Source organism: Monopterus albus, unplaced genomic scaffold (assembly GCF_001952655.1).
Source record: "Monopterus albus unplaced genomic scaffold, M_albus_1.0 scaffold46.1, whole genome shotgun sequence".
Classification (NCBI taxonomy): Eukaryota; Metazoa; Chordata; class Actinopteri; order Synbranchiformes; family Synbranchidae; genus Monopterus; species Monopterus albus.
The window spans coordinates 2,368,145-2,384,048 of NW_018127926.1; the positions used below are offsets into that span (position 1 = coordinate 2,368,145).

Genomic DNA, 15,904 nt, shown 5'->3' on the forward strand with positions numbered 1-15,904 from the left:
ATGATCACTTAAGAAAAAAGGCATTTCCCATGGCATCACACAAAAGAAGAAACTGATTTACTCTCATGTTCAGTTCAGTTTTCCTAGAGACATGTTTAATTTGCCCTTAATAGCAATGATTCTCTGGGTTGTTGTGCTTTAATGTTTTCTTCAAGAAATTATTTAACGATAAGTCAGCAAAACAGCAGATGGAGATGCTGTTTTGCTGACTTTTTTTTTTAGCATTCACTGAAGCCTAATTTGGCCAAGAGATTTTTCCTTTATTTCTATGAACAGCATTGTAATCTGGATTCATTCCTCTACACTGCTTTGTATGGCCACAGCAAGATGGGGTCTCCCATTCTGCCCAGTGGTTGTTCCTTACCCTGTGACACAGTGTAGATTATGCTCAAACTGTTTTCCTTCAACATAGATAAACCCCCAGAGACTGATCTCCACTACCTGATCAGAGAGGGAAGTTGGTGATCATGTGACTGGCTATCTGTTTGTTTACTCATGATCTGACCATGTTGGACAATCCAAGCCTTCAAGGCTCGAAGGCTTGGATTGTATATATCTGCAAAAGAGAAAAAGAGAAATCAACTGATCAATTTACTGAAATTATTCCATTTAATCAAAGAAGGAGTAGAGTAAGAATTATAATGAGTCTACAGGGTGCACATGCTTGATGTTTTTGAATTAAAAGTAGGAATGAATTAAAGACCGATGGAGTAGTAGAACAGGCTTACGTGGCTGATTAGAAGGTAACAGATAAATCAGGAATGTCTAAAATGAAAACAGTAAGAATAAGGCTAAACAGATGCAAATAACGGACAGCAATACACAACAGAAACTAGCTCAATAGGAGGCTTGAGTAAATTTAATATTATGCAGAAAACTGGCAGCAGATGTCCCACTGAGGAGTGAAGAAACAGACACTACACAGACAAGCAACACTGACTAAAACACAAAAGCAGAGGGGGTGATAGACAGAATGATGAATGACCTGTTCGACGGCAAAAATGAGTAACACTGTGAGGGACAGATATCGTGTCCACTGTAAGGTTGACCCAAAACGAGATGAAGTTTCATACAGACGGCCTTCTGCATGTCTGTCACATGTACCATGAATAAAAGAACAAAGCGCAGCACGTGCTGACATTAAAGCACTCGTTTAAAAAAGCCTTCCACTTCCTGTGTCTGCTGCTGCACATTGGATGATAATAAGCCGAGGTTACTCCTTCAACAAACCTCCACACTCACACCCATCCATAATTACTCAACAAAGTGTAGTGAGGAGGGGGAGAAGAGAGGAAGACAGAGGTGGTGGAGTTTGGGATTATCCTAAACAATAGGTATATTCTATGAAGACCACAGACCTCTACTTAAGAAGGCAAAGTCAGTAAGCATTCCCACCTACACCTGCAGACTGTACCATAACATGATTATGAAATGAAAGTTAAATAAACACAAACTATACATATGTTCCACTTCATGTTACTGAATAATCCTAATCAGTCACATACATTCAGGTAAACAGATTTTAATTTAGGGAACAAAGGAGCACTGCTAAAGTGATTATTGATTGATCAATATTAACAAACTGATAATCAGTGTATCTTTTTGCTACCTGCAAAAAGGCAAAAGACATCTTTTTTGCATTTCCAGGATAAACTGGAGCTGTAGTCATTATGCGATACATCAGTGACTCACATCCATGACCCTGAGCTCTGCTGAGAAAAATGATGTCAGGAGACAGAGAAATCAGGTTCTGCTGATCTCTCTAGATCCAGTAGTGTGCAGTAAACATTAAAGATGCTACTGTATGTGGACCACTGAGCTGCTGACACTGCTAATATAGGCATAGAAATATCAAGAGTTTCTTTAAGGAAGCATTTAAATATAACCTTTTAAAAGGTCTTTGGTCTTTTTACTCATATTTTTAAGTTATACAGTAGTCAAAAAACATTTTACAAAGGGGAAAATTGATATTTATAATAATGTTTTAGCAATTGGATAATGTGTCAGTAATCTACACCTCATCAGTGAGAGTCATACATTGTGTTGTGGAAGCCAACATGGCCAGATATAGTGTCACTAAAGGATTTGTCCACTGTTGGCAACACAAACTCAACCATGTGCACGTGTGTTCTCATGCTCTATCCCCACAGGAACCTTTGTTTGTTTAGGGTGTGAGTTAGGAAAAGTATTTTTTCATTATAGGACACTGGCAGCTGAGTAGTAATAGGATAAGGGATTGGGGGGTGAGATTTTGACTGACACCTCCCAGACAAACCCTCCATCTAGTCAGTCAGGGCTGTTGCCACAGAGACGACCCTGCCATCATCAAAGCCAAGAGTGGTCTGGACCACTGCTTCAGGGCCTTGTGATCTTTGCCTTACAGAGACAACCCTGCCATCATCAAAGCCAGGAGTGGTCTGGACCGCTGCTTCAGGGCCTTGTGATCTTTGCCTGCTGTTTTCAGTCCGACATACAGATACAGCCAGGGAAGCACAAGCCCACAAGCACAAGTTCCACAAAAACACAAACACACACACACACACGCTGACTTTACTGGTTGCTATGCTGTTACCACCCACAAGGCCTTCAAGGACAGCACTTGAGCTATTTTGAGGTTCAGAAATGATCCCTGTCACACATGGTAACAAAGCTACAGTCACCCATCAAGGCCTCAGACCTTGAAACACCCCAACTTTGCATTTGGTGAAATCTGCAAAGGTAATGTCATGAATCACAATGAGGACCCACTTCTTTTCCCACAAAAGCCAAGCCAAAGCTGAAATCCTAGATTACATTAAGAAGGTCAAATATTACAGAGGGAGATTGTCCTCTAGTGTCCTCAGACCAAACCTCAGCTCTGTCTCATGTAACCCCCCAGGTCATCCAACAGATACAAGTTTATGATCATTACCAACCAAGCTCTAACAGGCACATTGTCATCTGCCATGTGATCCTTTATTTATAACCTAACTGTTAGCGTTCAATAGCTTTACAATAGTATGAACAGTAACTAAACTTTTGTGAGATTGATTGACTGATTCCTGACAATAAGATTTAGAGGGGCACACTGAACCTCTGAGCTGGACACTGCTCAGCACTCACCATCATAACCAAACTGCTTTGGAGCCCAAGTGCCTTCATATTATAGATTCCTCAAACCAGCAAACTATGTGTCTGTCTCTGTCAGCACCACAAAGAAAAGCACTACCAGAACCTGCACTACTGAACCCCCTCCAAACCCAACTTTATGTGAATTATCAAATCACTCTAAAACAGTGCCCTCTTTCTGTCCAGCCAGCATAAAATAAATGTGAGTAATCTACATAAAAAAAAGGTAACACACTCTCTTTTTGTCAAACTTCTTCCATACAACCACTTTTCAAAGGTTGAAGTCTTGACTATCAAACTGATCTTGATATAAAAAAAAAATCAGCGGACTTCCCCTTTAAAGTCAATCTTTTCATGCTCACCAATCTTTTGCTACATTATATTATGGTCATTATCATTATTTTATATATTCTAGACTACAAATATTGGAGCCAAAATGGCCATAGTGTCACAGAGCCTGTGGTACTCCTGCAGAGAACAATGCTGACGGTGCTTCAGTAAATGACGGTACAGCAGTTTTGCTCTTAGATCTCACACACTGTGAAACCTGTGGACCAGAAGAAACAGAAAGGAGCTAGCTGCACTTGTGGGATTTACTGCATACTGTATGCAGCATGCAATAACGGGACTGCTCCCTCTTTTGGTATGGCACTCAGAGAGGTGTTTAATAAGTTGCAGGGCTTTAATTAACTAATGAGGACTGAGAATGTACTCTTCTTAAAGATATGTCTTAAAGACCATTTCTATGTACAGTATGTGCAGAGGATGAAGGACAGTATAATGTGCAACAATATCATTTAGCTTTGCTTTAAATAAGATATGAAACTGTCTGTCTCTGTGAGTCAGCCCTGTCATAAAGTGGCGACCTGCCCAGGATATACAGTACCCCGGCCTTTCACCCAGTGTCAGCTGGGATCAGTTATGTCTTCTTGGAAGACATGAAGCACGTCTATGTTGCCACATAGCTGCTCGTGTGTGTAGTGTCTTTCAGTTGTTAGGTTACAGCCTACCTTTGAGGTTTCCAAATCAGTTTCTTCCACTTCTTTTGCTTGGCCTATCGGTGAAGGTAGAGAAGAGCAAATGAGAGATTTTGGTAGATTCTCCTCTTTATTTTACACGAACTGTTCTCTTTTTAAAATATAATTTATTATCTTTGGCTTCCACAAAAGGTCTGAACCTTTTATTTTGTGCTTGTGCTGAAGAAGCATCTAATATGAAATCACACATACATTAAAGGCCCCTACAGTGGGACATCAAGTTTCCACTCCCTAACATTTTGATACCTAATGTTGACCCTGATGTTTTGTTCTCTCAAACATAAATTGCAAAAAAACAAAGGAGGCCTTAAGTAAAATTAACCCATGGCCCCTTTGGAACTGCTGCAGGGCAAATCAATCGTGCCTACTATGGAAGAAGGCAATCAGAGATTACACCACCTGATTTATGAAACCTGAAAAACAGACCTTCCATTAAAGAAAGTTTAAGAAAGGCAAACTGACATGGACATTTAAATGTAATGATTTGGAATTTAAAGTTAAGTCTCAGCAGCTCTAAACCCCTGGATGGGCCTGCAGTGCTCGCCACAAAACAGTTGTGTTAACAAATTTTTATAGGACAGACGGACCTCTACCTACAAAATATTCAAAGTTTATCCCTGTGGATATGCATCTGGATCAGAGTGCTTAATTGCAGAAAAAAAGCACATTACTTGTTGGCCTGCTGGGGTGGAAATACAGACATTTAGCACAATCAGCAGTTTGCTGATGAACATATGTGAATAACGCCACAGATCACCAGACACCCTGTGATTAGTCAGGCATAAAGGCTTGCAGAACGCAGACACGTGGCTTACTCTGATGGAAACGGTATGGGCCACTGAGTGATGTGAAAAACCTGGATGCACATTATGGCTCATGCATGCACAGCTCTACAGGTGTCCCAGTTAGTACAATGGGCTCGATGAATCCCAGCTTTGTTATCTCACAGACCTCAGATTCCCCCTGCAAACAATATTCCACTAATATGACAGCACACTGAGTGGGCTTTGGACAAATGTCAAATGGACTGGTATCAGTTTCAGCTCCAACTGTGGACAGATACAGACAGACCACCTCTACAAATGATTACCGAAAGCCAAAGACTGGCCTATATTTAGTTTTCATACCATTAAATAGCATATGTGCATGGCATATCTCCTTGTGTAACTGTACAGTGAGACAGAGGCCCACCCAGCATGGAAACAAGACCCTTCACAAAAGAGGTAGGTGAGTGTGTCAGTGACAGAGCGTCTAGTGACAGGGCTACTTAATGAATCACCTTTAGTGAGAGATGTCAAGAGCTGACCCAAAAAAAAAATACAGATCGTGATACAGTATGTCAACTACTAGTCAGGCTCCCACTAGCTAAAAATCTTAACCACAGCTTCATAGTTTGTTTGGCATTAGATAGAGTATACAGTAAACCTGAGAGGAACCTTTCTGAGATAATTTCAATCAATCTCTTCAAAAATAGGAGTCTGCAGATAGAGAACCACGTGTCCTGTTCTGAGGTTTAGATCTTTATTTTTTTAATCTTTATTTACATTATTTATCAGAAGCATTTGTTTCCAAAATGGGTGCCTTATTTACTGGCCAGGGCGTGTTTCAAGATTTATTCTTTCCCATCCATTTGCTAAATTGTGTTTAATCGGCCAAAGACACTAAACTTAATTTAAATTAGCTGTAACTGATTTTGCATTGTAAAACATGTCAAACTGACCATCATTAAAAAAAAAATATATATACACATACGCTATATATATATACGTATATACTGTATATATGTGCTTGTTTTAAATAGCATGGAAATTAAACTTAAAGTGAAAATCCATACATTTTTCATGCTGTTGAAAATGAAAAAGGTGCAGTTTGATCCTAATTTAGTGGGTAAATGAACTGTTGTGCCAGCGGTGTGACATTGGAGGCTTTAGCTAGCAATTCCTTGTTTCCATTTAAGCAAAAAATGCTATTTTTCAATTTCCATTAATATGTAACCAAAGAGTGCTTGAGCTACTAGTGCTTCTTTCTTTCAGCTAAAGGCTAAAGAGATAGTTATTTGATGGTAATACAGTGATACCTGCCAGGAATATTTATCGCAAAGAGGCAAGCTGCCCTTAATGGACCTGGTGATCAAGGATCGGAGTGTAGCTTCAGGGGTCCCAGAAGGCAGGTGGAAAAACCTTTTTACATCAGTGTGTGTGTGTGTATGTGCATGATGTTGACTGCACCTGTACTGACATAGAATTATTCTGTCATCCTGCTACATTCATCAGGTTATGGTAAATGCATGTGTTTATTAATCATTTTGACACATTCACCTATTTAAATAAATTGGTGAACAAAACAAAAGCTCATTTAGTTTTAACCAACTTGAAAAAACTAGGTCCCCTTCCTAAAAGAATAAAAAATGGAGATAATGTAATGCAGTCATTGGTGTACTCCAGCTTTTACTGAGTGGCAGCACACTTTAAATAAATGAAAAATAAATATGCATATTCACATAAAGCTGTAAAAGACTTGTTTAAGTCTTTAAGTATTAAAACAACAAAAAATATTGATTAGTTTAACTGACTTTTAAAAACCTGCTGTGGACAGAGAGAGAGAGCAGGTGCATTGTCTCAGTAAAGGTCAAACAGAAAAGGGCAGAGCAAAAGTAGGGCCATCTATACCAGCAGAAGGTAGACTTTTAATACTTTTTAATTATAAAGTATTAGTAATAAACGGCATACAGCCAGTCTTGAAAGTATTCCGACTCCTTCAAGTTTTCCATATTATGTTTCAGACCCATCTTAAAATGGATTTAATTTCAACAAGACAACGACACTAAGTGTATGGCCAAGAAAACAGTTAAAGTCCTGGAGGGGCGCAGCCAGAGACCAGACCTGAACCCAGTACAACATCTCTGGAGAGACCTGAAAATGGCTGTGCACCGATGCGCCCCATCCAACCTGTATGACCTTGTACAGTAGTGTAATTCTGGAAGAAAATTCCAAAAGAAAGGTGCCAAGCCTGCAGCTCCATTCTCAATAAGACTCGAGGCTGTCGTTGCTGCCAAAGGTGCTTCAACCAAGTACTAAGTGCAGGGTCTGAATACTTATGTAAATGGGATAGTTCAGTCTTTTATTTGTAATAAATTTACAAAAGGCTCCAAAAAAACCAGTTTTTATGATTGTGGAGTATTGTGTGTAGAATGATGAGGAAAAAAATGAATTGAATCCATTTTGAGATGAGTCTGAAATATAACACAATGTGGAAAACTTGAAGGGGTCTGAAAACTTTCTGTACTGACTGTACATTAGGATTTACTGTATATTAATTTCGTGCACCATCTCCTGTCTGCATGTCAGCTAACTCAAGACTACAAGACGAGAATGTACCGCAGGTAAAGGAAGCTAACGGAAATCAGGCCTGACCTTATGTTTGTGCATGGTGAACAGGCAGACACCATCTTGGCCTCTCTCCGGGCTCTCATTGCCTCTCTTCAATCACTTCTGCTGTTTTGTCGTCACTTGTCCAGCATGCTTTGTCATCATCGCCAAGCCTCATAAAATCCACCCTCCCTCTTCCTCCTCTGTTATACAGCACATCCAAAATTAGTCAGAACAAAAAACAATGTCACCAGCTCAGACAATAAAAGTTGCAAACAGAGATGATGCAGACACTTGTCAGTATATAATGCTTGTTCAGAAGCTGTAGGATGTCCCGACTGGCTAGATGCCACTAACGCGATAAAAGCATCTCTACAGTAAACCTGAATTCTTCTTCTTGTCCGCAGTACCAGCAGCTACTGGCAAACCATTGCCTCTCTTCCCTGTATTTTAACAACAGTTTCAGTTTTCTGTCCGGGTTGTTTGCAGCCTTGCTTCTTAGCGTATCACCTCACATCTGCTTCCCTGAGCCATGAATGAGGGAGGATGGGTCAAGGATGTGAGTGCTCTGATTGGCTGGCCGGGTATGGTGTGTGTGTGTGGGAAGGTCCATTTGGCAGTCTCCCCAGGAATAGCTATGCTCGATAAGGGCGGTCCTTTCCTCCTCTCTCTGCTTTATGAACCTCCCTTCCCTTGCTCTACGCTCCTTCACTTTCTGCATCTCTCCTCCTCCTCCTCCAATCTGTGCTTCAAGCTGCAGGCATGTATTTGTGGTCCTTGACCAAAGCATCACAGCATCTTTGTGAGGAGCCACATTAGTGATAAGATGACTAAACACACACACACACACAAATACATACATTACATTACAACTCGCACCCTGAAACAAAACAAGAAACAAATACAGGGGTTTTGGATCAGCAATGTGTAGGATGTGTCTATGGCAAATTGTTACTCAATCAGAAGTTATTTACACTTTTTTCCATGTGGACAATTTTTTTATTTGAGTTCGTTATTATGGATAATCATTTTCTCAGATAATCATCAGGCTGTTAAAATATTTAGTCTGGTCCAGGCGTAGCTGAATTGTGCCTATTGACTTAACCTTTCCTTGTTTGAAAGTCATCCAGAACAAGAAATTGGGAACTTGTTTATTTTTAGAGTATCATTTTCTTGGTATGTTGGATAAGTGCTACTGCACCAAGTAGAGTATGATCAGATTATGCTGACCTCTATCACTGAAATCTAATGCCTCAAACCACAGACAATGATCGATAATCCAGGAAACGAGAAGGCGGAAGAGCACTGCGGACATTAGAACAAAGACAAAAAAGGCAGAACGTACAATGCAGGACTGTTCATAAGAGTTTGAGCAGCAGAATTACTATATGTGCTAGAACAAGACCATGTACTGTCGAATTATTCAACTCAGCAGCCATAAAATACATCAGAGCTTCCGCCTTATAGACACACTGACAACTCCTCATCCAAACTCTTCTTTCAAACATGCAATCTACAAAGCATCCAAATGCACATACACCCAACCATTCTATCCTGCCAGAGGGCTCTTTGCATTCATTATTTACAGTTTACTTTAGAACAAACTAAGTATTGATCTTGTGCATTCTGTGTGACTCAAGATCATTTAGGAAATACCTGCAGTGGGGTTGTAAAGGATACAGTATCAAAACCAAAGATGTGCTTGGATAGAGTGCAGAACTATAATTTCATGTTATATCAAAATAGTAAAATGAGACTACATGTCATTTACTGTAGGATTTTGGTTACTGTATAATATAATTCTTAAATGCCAGCTACCTCTACCTGCTTGGCCAAGACATAATGAACTTAAATAAGGATACTAATCACCTTTATTTGGCCAAGTATGTTACACACACAAGGAATGTGTTTCCGGTACAGAACCGAGGCAGCCATCTGCGGCGCCAACTCACACTGATGGTTCTAACACAAACAACACATACTAAATTCAATTCAATATACCTTCTCTTGGTTGTGTACTGAAGTACAGAGACTCCTAGTGGTTCAAACCTGGCCTGGCCTGATGCTCCTCAAACTTGCATGAATGACCACTCAAAGCATACCAAACCAGACGCACAAACTCACAAAAATACAGTATACCAAAGTAATAGTGGCCACTGAGCTCAGAGAATCTGGCAGACCAGCACCACGCTTCCTGACTGTTCACTGCAAAACACAGATTTGTTTTCATTCCCCATGTGAACTTTACATAGACTTACATTCATTTCCTAGTTACGTACCCTAACTTTACTACTTCTCTAACCTTAACCCTTAATTTAGCCTTAAACTAAAGCTAACCTAACACTAACATTAAACCAAGTTCTTACCCTAAAATTCAGTGATTTACATTGTGGGGAGCAGAATCTGGCCTAAATGAGAAAAGCAGAAGGCAAACAGTTTTCACAGTTATGGCCTCATGACATAGTTAGTGATATTACTTCTCACAGCTACAATAAAATACTGTGTTATATGTAGTCAGTGTTCACTTACCAACAAATATCATTTGGGAACATTTTGAAATTGACACAGTTTAGATGGGAATTATGCAACATCGACTGAAAACCACCATCTGCCAGATGTCAGAAATGTTTTGTACATTCAAAGTGTGAAATGTAATAATCAGTCAGTGCTTTATAATCTAGTTCTCCTCCATCAAGCATGGAGGAACAGCCCTTACCAGGTAACACATTTCATGCAGTGCACCACAGGGTAAAAACATCATTACCTGTCACTCACCTTTTCAGCTTATGCCTTGAACCCTTTTGGCACAGTGTCTCCTGTGGCACTCTGAAGAATTGTGTCTGTGCCTACAGTGTGCGTCCACAGTGCTGACCCGTTTTTATTTTACCTTTATTTTTCCAGGAAGTCCCATTGAGATCAAGATCCTTTTTTCAAGGGAGATCTGCCAGTGATTAGCTAGCTAAAAAACCTAAACCTCCACAACAGTGTCCAACTCACAAAGCCCTGTTTGTGTTTGATGTTCTTTGTCCAATAAAGGCAAACAATGGCTTACAAGTGCATTCACTGCTGGCCTCTCCAGATGGATGAAATACGACTAAGGATTACTTCCCACTGCATGGATAGCTGCATGATGATATTCACAAAAACCTGGTTGGATAGCATTATCCCCGATGCGGCTATCGAGCTAGCAGCTAGCAGGCCACTCTGTCTACTGAGCAGATAGAACTGCTGACTCCGCTAAGAACAAAGGAGGAGGAGGATTGTGTATATACAGTATATGTTAATAATGCCTGGTGTACATCTATGGACATTATTAGGACACACTGATCCTCTGACATTGAATATTTAAATGCCAAAACTCTATGCCAATGTATTTTCACAACCAAAGACAAGAATATACTTGATCAAGTTTACACTAACATCCCCAGTGCTTACAAGGCCGTCTCATCTCCGCACCTTGCCCTATCTGATCACATCTCATTGGAAATGATTCCATCTTACAGACCACTCATCTGCAGAACACAACCAGTTGTAAAAACTGTCGAAGTCTGGAGCGAAGAGTCTACTACACTGCTGCAGGACTGTTTTGAGAATAGAGACTTGGAGGAATACATCTCATCTGTTCTGGCCTACATAGCCTTCTGCATTGATACTGTGTTAACCCCCAAGACCATCAAGGTGTTCCAAAACCAAAAGCCATGGCTTGACAGGAATGTGCAGTCTTTGCTCAGGGCAAGGAATTCTGCCTACAGGTCAGGAGACAAACTGGCTTACAATAATGGCAGGAGAGAACTGAGAAAGGGCATTAGGGAAGCTAAGTGCAGATACCAGCGATGCATAGAGGAACAATAAAATAACAACCCCTGCAGCATGTTGAGAGGTATCAAAGCCATAACTGACTACAAAAGCAGCACCTCATTGACTGCCCATGACGCCACACTTCCTGGTGTCCTGAACCAATTTTTGCATGCTTCAACAACCACACCAGCAAAGTGGAAACCCAGACAACATCACCATCCAGAGAGGAGCCTGTACTCTCCTTTGAGCTTCACCAGGTGAGATTCACTCTGAGGAAGATCAACATCACCAAAGCAACAGGACCTGACAGGGTGCCAGGCCACACACAGAAGGCATGTGCCAACCAACTAGTGGGAGTGTCCACCAATATCTTCAACCTGTCCCTGCAGCAGGCCGTGGTTCCTGCATGCCTCAAATCTACCACTATTGTTCCAGTGCCCAAAAAGCAAACAGCCTGACACCAATCATTATGAAATGCTTCGAGAGGCTTGTTCTGTCCCACATCAAAGTCAGCATTCCCAACGATCAGGACAGCCACCAGTTTGCCTATCGTGGAAACAGATCAACAGAGGACTCAGTCTCAATTGCACTTCATATAAGCCTGACCCATCTGGAGCATCCAAACACATACGTATGTCAGGATGCTATTTGTTGATTTTAGTTTCGCTTTCAATACAAAAGTCCCCCACAAACTAGTAAAAAAGCTCAACAACCTGGGAATTAACCACCACACTCTGCTCCTGGATTTTGGATTTCCTCACTAACAGACCACAAAATGTCAGGGCGGGCATCATCCACTCTCATTCTGAATACAGGAGCACCACAGGGCTGCATCCTCAGTCCAGCCCTCTTCATCCTGTTCATCCATGACTGCACCCCCACCCACTCCTCCAATGCTGAAGTTTGCTGATGACACCACTATAGTTGGAGTGATATCTGGGAATGATGAGACACAATACAGAGAGGAGGTTCAACACTTTGTTGAGTGGTGCTCACACAGTGACTGGTCCTAAACACCACAAAAACAAAGGAGATCCTTGTGGACTATAGAAGGACCAGGAAAACATCACCCCTTGGGTCTGCACATCACAAAAGATCTGACGTGGACCATTAACACCTCCGACTTTGTGAAGAAAGCTCAGCAGCTTGGTCATCTACCAGTAAAAGAAGAGCATGTACAGAAATCAGAGAACAGACTTACCCGATTTTGTCCGCTGCACTGTCAGACCTACAGGAAAGAGGAGTCAGTCATGAGGTACTGCAGCCACTACAAATGAGTTTTGATTTAACCCAGTGTAGTCTTGTTTACTGCGCTATTGCTTCAAATATTGCTAAGGGGTAACAGTTTTAACCACACATTTGAAAATAGTATATAAACATTAAATAGTTTATAACACATACTCTTATAAGGTTGTAAAAAGACATTTTTAGTGTTTATCATTATCGTTATAAACTACTGCAACTCCTTGTTCATACAGTAACTCCTCCTATCATGCTCCTTCTTTTGTTATAAAAATAGTTATAACTGTACAGTATTTATAATCATGTAAGAATAGAGTTGTTAAATCATTAACTGTTCATAATTCATTTACAGATCCTTAATAGCAAGACATAATACATTAATAAACACTTAAAATACGCTTATATCTGCTTACAAATACATTTTAGTATTTTACACAGTGATGTTGATATACCTGCTAAAATACCTGCTAAACAGGGGGTTAAAGCCAGATGCCTTGCATTGCAATTTTACTATATTAACATATAAATATATGCTCTGTGCTATATATGGCAGTGTGTAATCCCAATTCACAGCTCACAATCTGCTGCGTCATCTTCACGATGAGTCATATTACACTGACTTGGCACAGTCACATTGTGATATTGCATAAGCCTATCTGCAGTTACAGTGCAAGAAATGAACTTCGCAGAAACCTCAGATGCAAATTAACAAACTTGTCCTTATGTCCTTCTCCGAATTCCATCGGTTTCTGTCCCTGAACCGCCATACAGAAGCCCTGGTGCCCTGGCAGAGGCAGCTAAAATCACAGCCAGTGTGGCATGAGCAGACAGCCTGCTGTCACTTCACCAGAAAATGTAGCTGCACACAGCACATTGGACAAACTGCAGCACACAAGACAGATGCAGTGGGAGTAAAACAAAACAGATGCACAGAGCGATGACAAAGCAGGCAGAGTTTAGAATATGCAGCAGTGCATCCTCCAGACAGAAATGCAGCAGTTTTTTTTTTACCTGCAGAGGAGACATGACATTCCGTGCCCTCTATAGCCGGCTACAGAACGCTGCTCTCCCTGCAGCTGCTGCAGACACCCCTCACTAGCTATCACCAGCACGGCAAAGAGACGAACAGCGAGAAATCCCATAGGTTTGACAGGTACCGTTCCTAATTCCGGCGAGTGGAGACACTGAGCGAGAAAAGCGTGCGGGAGGGAGAGCTGGAGTGAGAAACATGGAGAAGAGTGCAGGACAGAGAGAAAAAGTGGAGGTGTAGTGAACGACAGACAGAGCTGAAGGCAAAACAAAGCTAAGTGGGTGGTTATTATGAGGCTAGACAAAGAGGGTTTCTTACATTACATTTTCAACTTTTATCGGAACAATCCTGCACCAATCCTTTTTTGATAACCCTCGTACTATTAACTTCTATATGAAAACAAAATCAGCAGCATCGTCTTCACTGTGCAGCCAGTTGAAAGACCATATGAAGTTCAGTTCTGCATCTTCAGGACTCTTCTAGAGACATCATATCCCCATCCAGCCTCAAGTTGCCTCAGATTTTCTCTCCAGCTTTCTCCTCACTGCCACACTCGCTGCACCTGTTTTGTAGTACACGATTACTTCTTGTTGTATATATACTATATTCTTACCTTTATAGATTCTTATTAACCATTCGCCATAGCGTTTGTATTTTCTGCAGCTGCAGCTTTCCAGCCATTCCCTAGTGCTTCCCTTGTGTTTCCCTTTGTTACGATTGTTTGCTTGATTTTCTGGATTTTTTTCCATTTGCCTTTCCCTCACTGGACCTATAAATCTGGTTGTTTACAAGTTCCCGGCCCTGTTTTTGGACTCTTTTTGCCTCTGCTGCACATCTCCCTGCCCTCCCTTCAGGTTTGTCAGCTGAATATCAGTAAGCATTTGTTTTTCCTCATCTGTGATAAAACAAACTGTTCAAGCATTTTCTGCCTGCTTCTCTAGTGTGAGCATCTTGCATTTGGGTCCTACATTTCAGTTAGCTGTTTCTAGCCTGAAACATGACAGAAGGAAAGAGATAACTCACTGAATTTCCTCCTGGCTGCACAGCTTTACTTCAGGGGTAAAGTTTGAAACCACACTTCACATTCCATGCCAGCGGGCACACACATGCTTAAACAGGAACCTACCTACACACACCTACACACCAGGTTCAGTAACAGATTTAATGTTCAGGCCTGTCGCTGGCACTGCTGTGACAACTGCAGCATATTCCAATGTGATAAAAAGCTAATGATGCTGCCTGTCTTTCAACTGAGTCTGAGCTACAGTATGGAGAAGCAGGGACACTAACCACTGCAGGGGTAGATCCACACTGAATCACCAAGTTTAGTGACTATAAAATGGTTAGATATCTAGATAAAAGGTTTAGTTATACTGACAAAATTGTCTCTAAACTCAAGTGTACAAAAACGGCCTCTGTGCTCTTTTGTAAGTCTTGTTAATGTTACCTTCAACAGTGAAAATCACAATTACAACTTTGTGGATGCTTCAAGTATCAAAAGTACAGTAAATCCAATTTCACAGACTGAGTCCAATCCAAGATAAATGATGTTAGTTGGCTGAAAGCTTCACAACATTACAAATGTCTTAATTAAATGCCAGAATGAAACACATAGGAACAGAACATGACCACAAGTATGAAGAAGAAGTGCCCTCTAGTGGTGAATCAATGTCAGAAATAGAGAAATGTGACCAAAAAGGAATACACTGACATCTTGAGATGGCTAATCTTTCTAATAGCATCTGCATGTGACCTGGTAGAACAAATACACACGTAAAACATTCTGTATCTCTTCCTGATTAACTCTCTGAGTTTGATTTAAGTACCTTTATTTCCAGAGAGAGACAACACACACACACATCAACATAAGCACATATTGCTTACCTCCCCTCTTGGATTAATGGAGTCAAGAAGCGAGTGCCGTCATCTTCATGGCTGCTCTGCTGGCTGCTTTGCTGGCTGCTCTGCTGGCTGCTGCATGACACACATGAGAGAAGTGTTGTCAGTGACTAGGTCTTACTAAACTGCAATGTAAATGTGATGGTATACTGTGTATGCATATATGTTACAAAGGCCCTTTTGTGAATTCTCTCATGAACCTTTTCCTAATTTTCTAAATTGCTATACTGTTATTTTTGCCTCTACAAACAAGAAAAATAATGGTAAAATACTGTATAACCTTTGCCTCTACAAACAAGAAAAATAATGTACAAAACATGAAGAAAATACAGTGACATATATAGAGCTCATTATATAAAGTCTGTTTGTTTTTAACATTAAATTCATTTCTAATTGTTTTGTATTACATTTATCTAAGGTGC

General features: G+C 40.7%; 1 protein-coding gene across 12 annotated transcripts in view; it reads right to left on the reverse strand.

Moving 5' to 3' along the window:
* Positions 1–15,904, reverse strand: part of gramd1bb (GRAM domain containing 1Bb) — a 100,626-nt gene that overhangs the window by 43,312 nt on the left and 41,410 nt on the right. For 10 of the 12 annotated variants that reach the window (XM_020600415.1, XM_020600421.1, XM_020600420.1 and 7 more), the window contains 2 exons: positions 15,468–15,557; positions 12,513–12,539 (listed from right to left, as the gene is read on the reverse strand). In XM_020600415.1, the coding sequence (XP_020456071.1) occupies positions 12,513–12,539; positions 15,468–15,557 (117 nt within the window). Of the gene's footprint in view, positions 1–4,118; positions 4,163–7,558; positions 7,685–12,512; positions 12,540–13,564; positions 13,768–15,467; positions 15,558–15,904 lie in introns of those variants that run through there. The other 2 variants (XM_020600422.1, XM_020600423.1) reach the window with 2 other exon arrangements.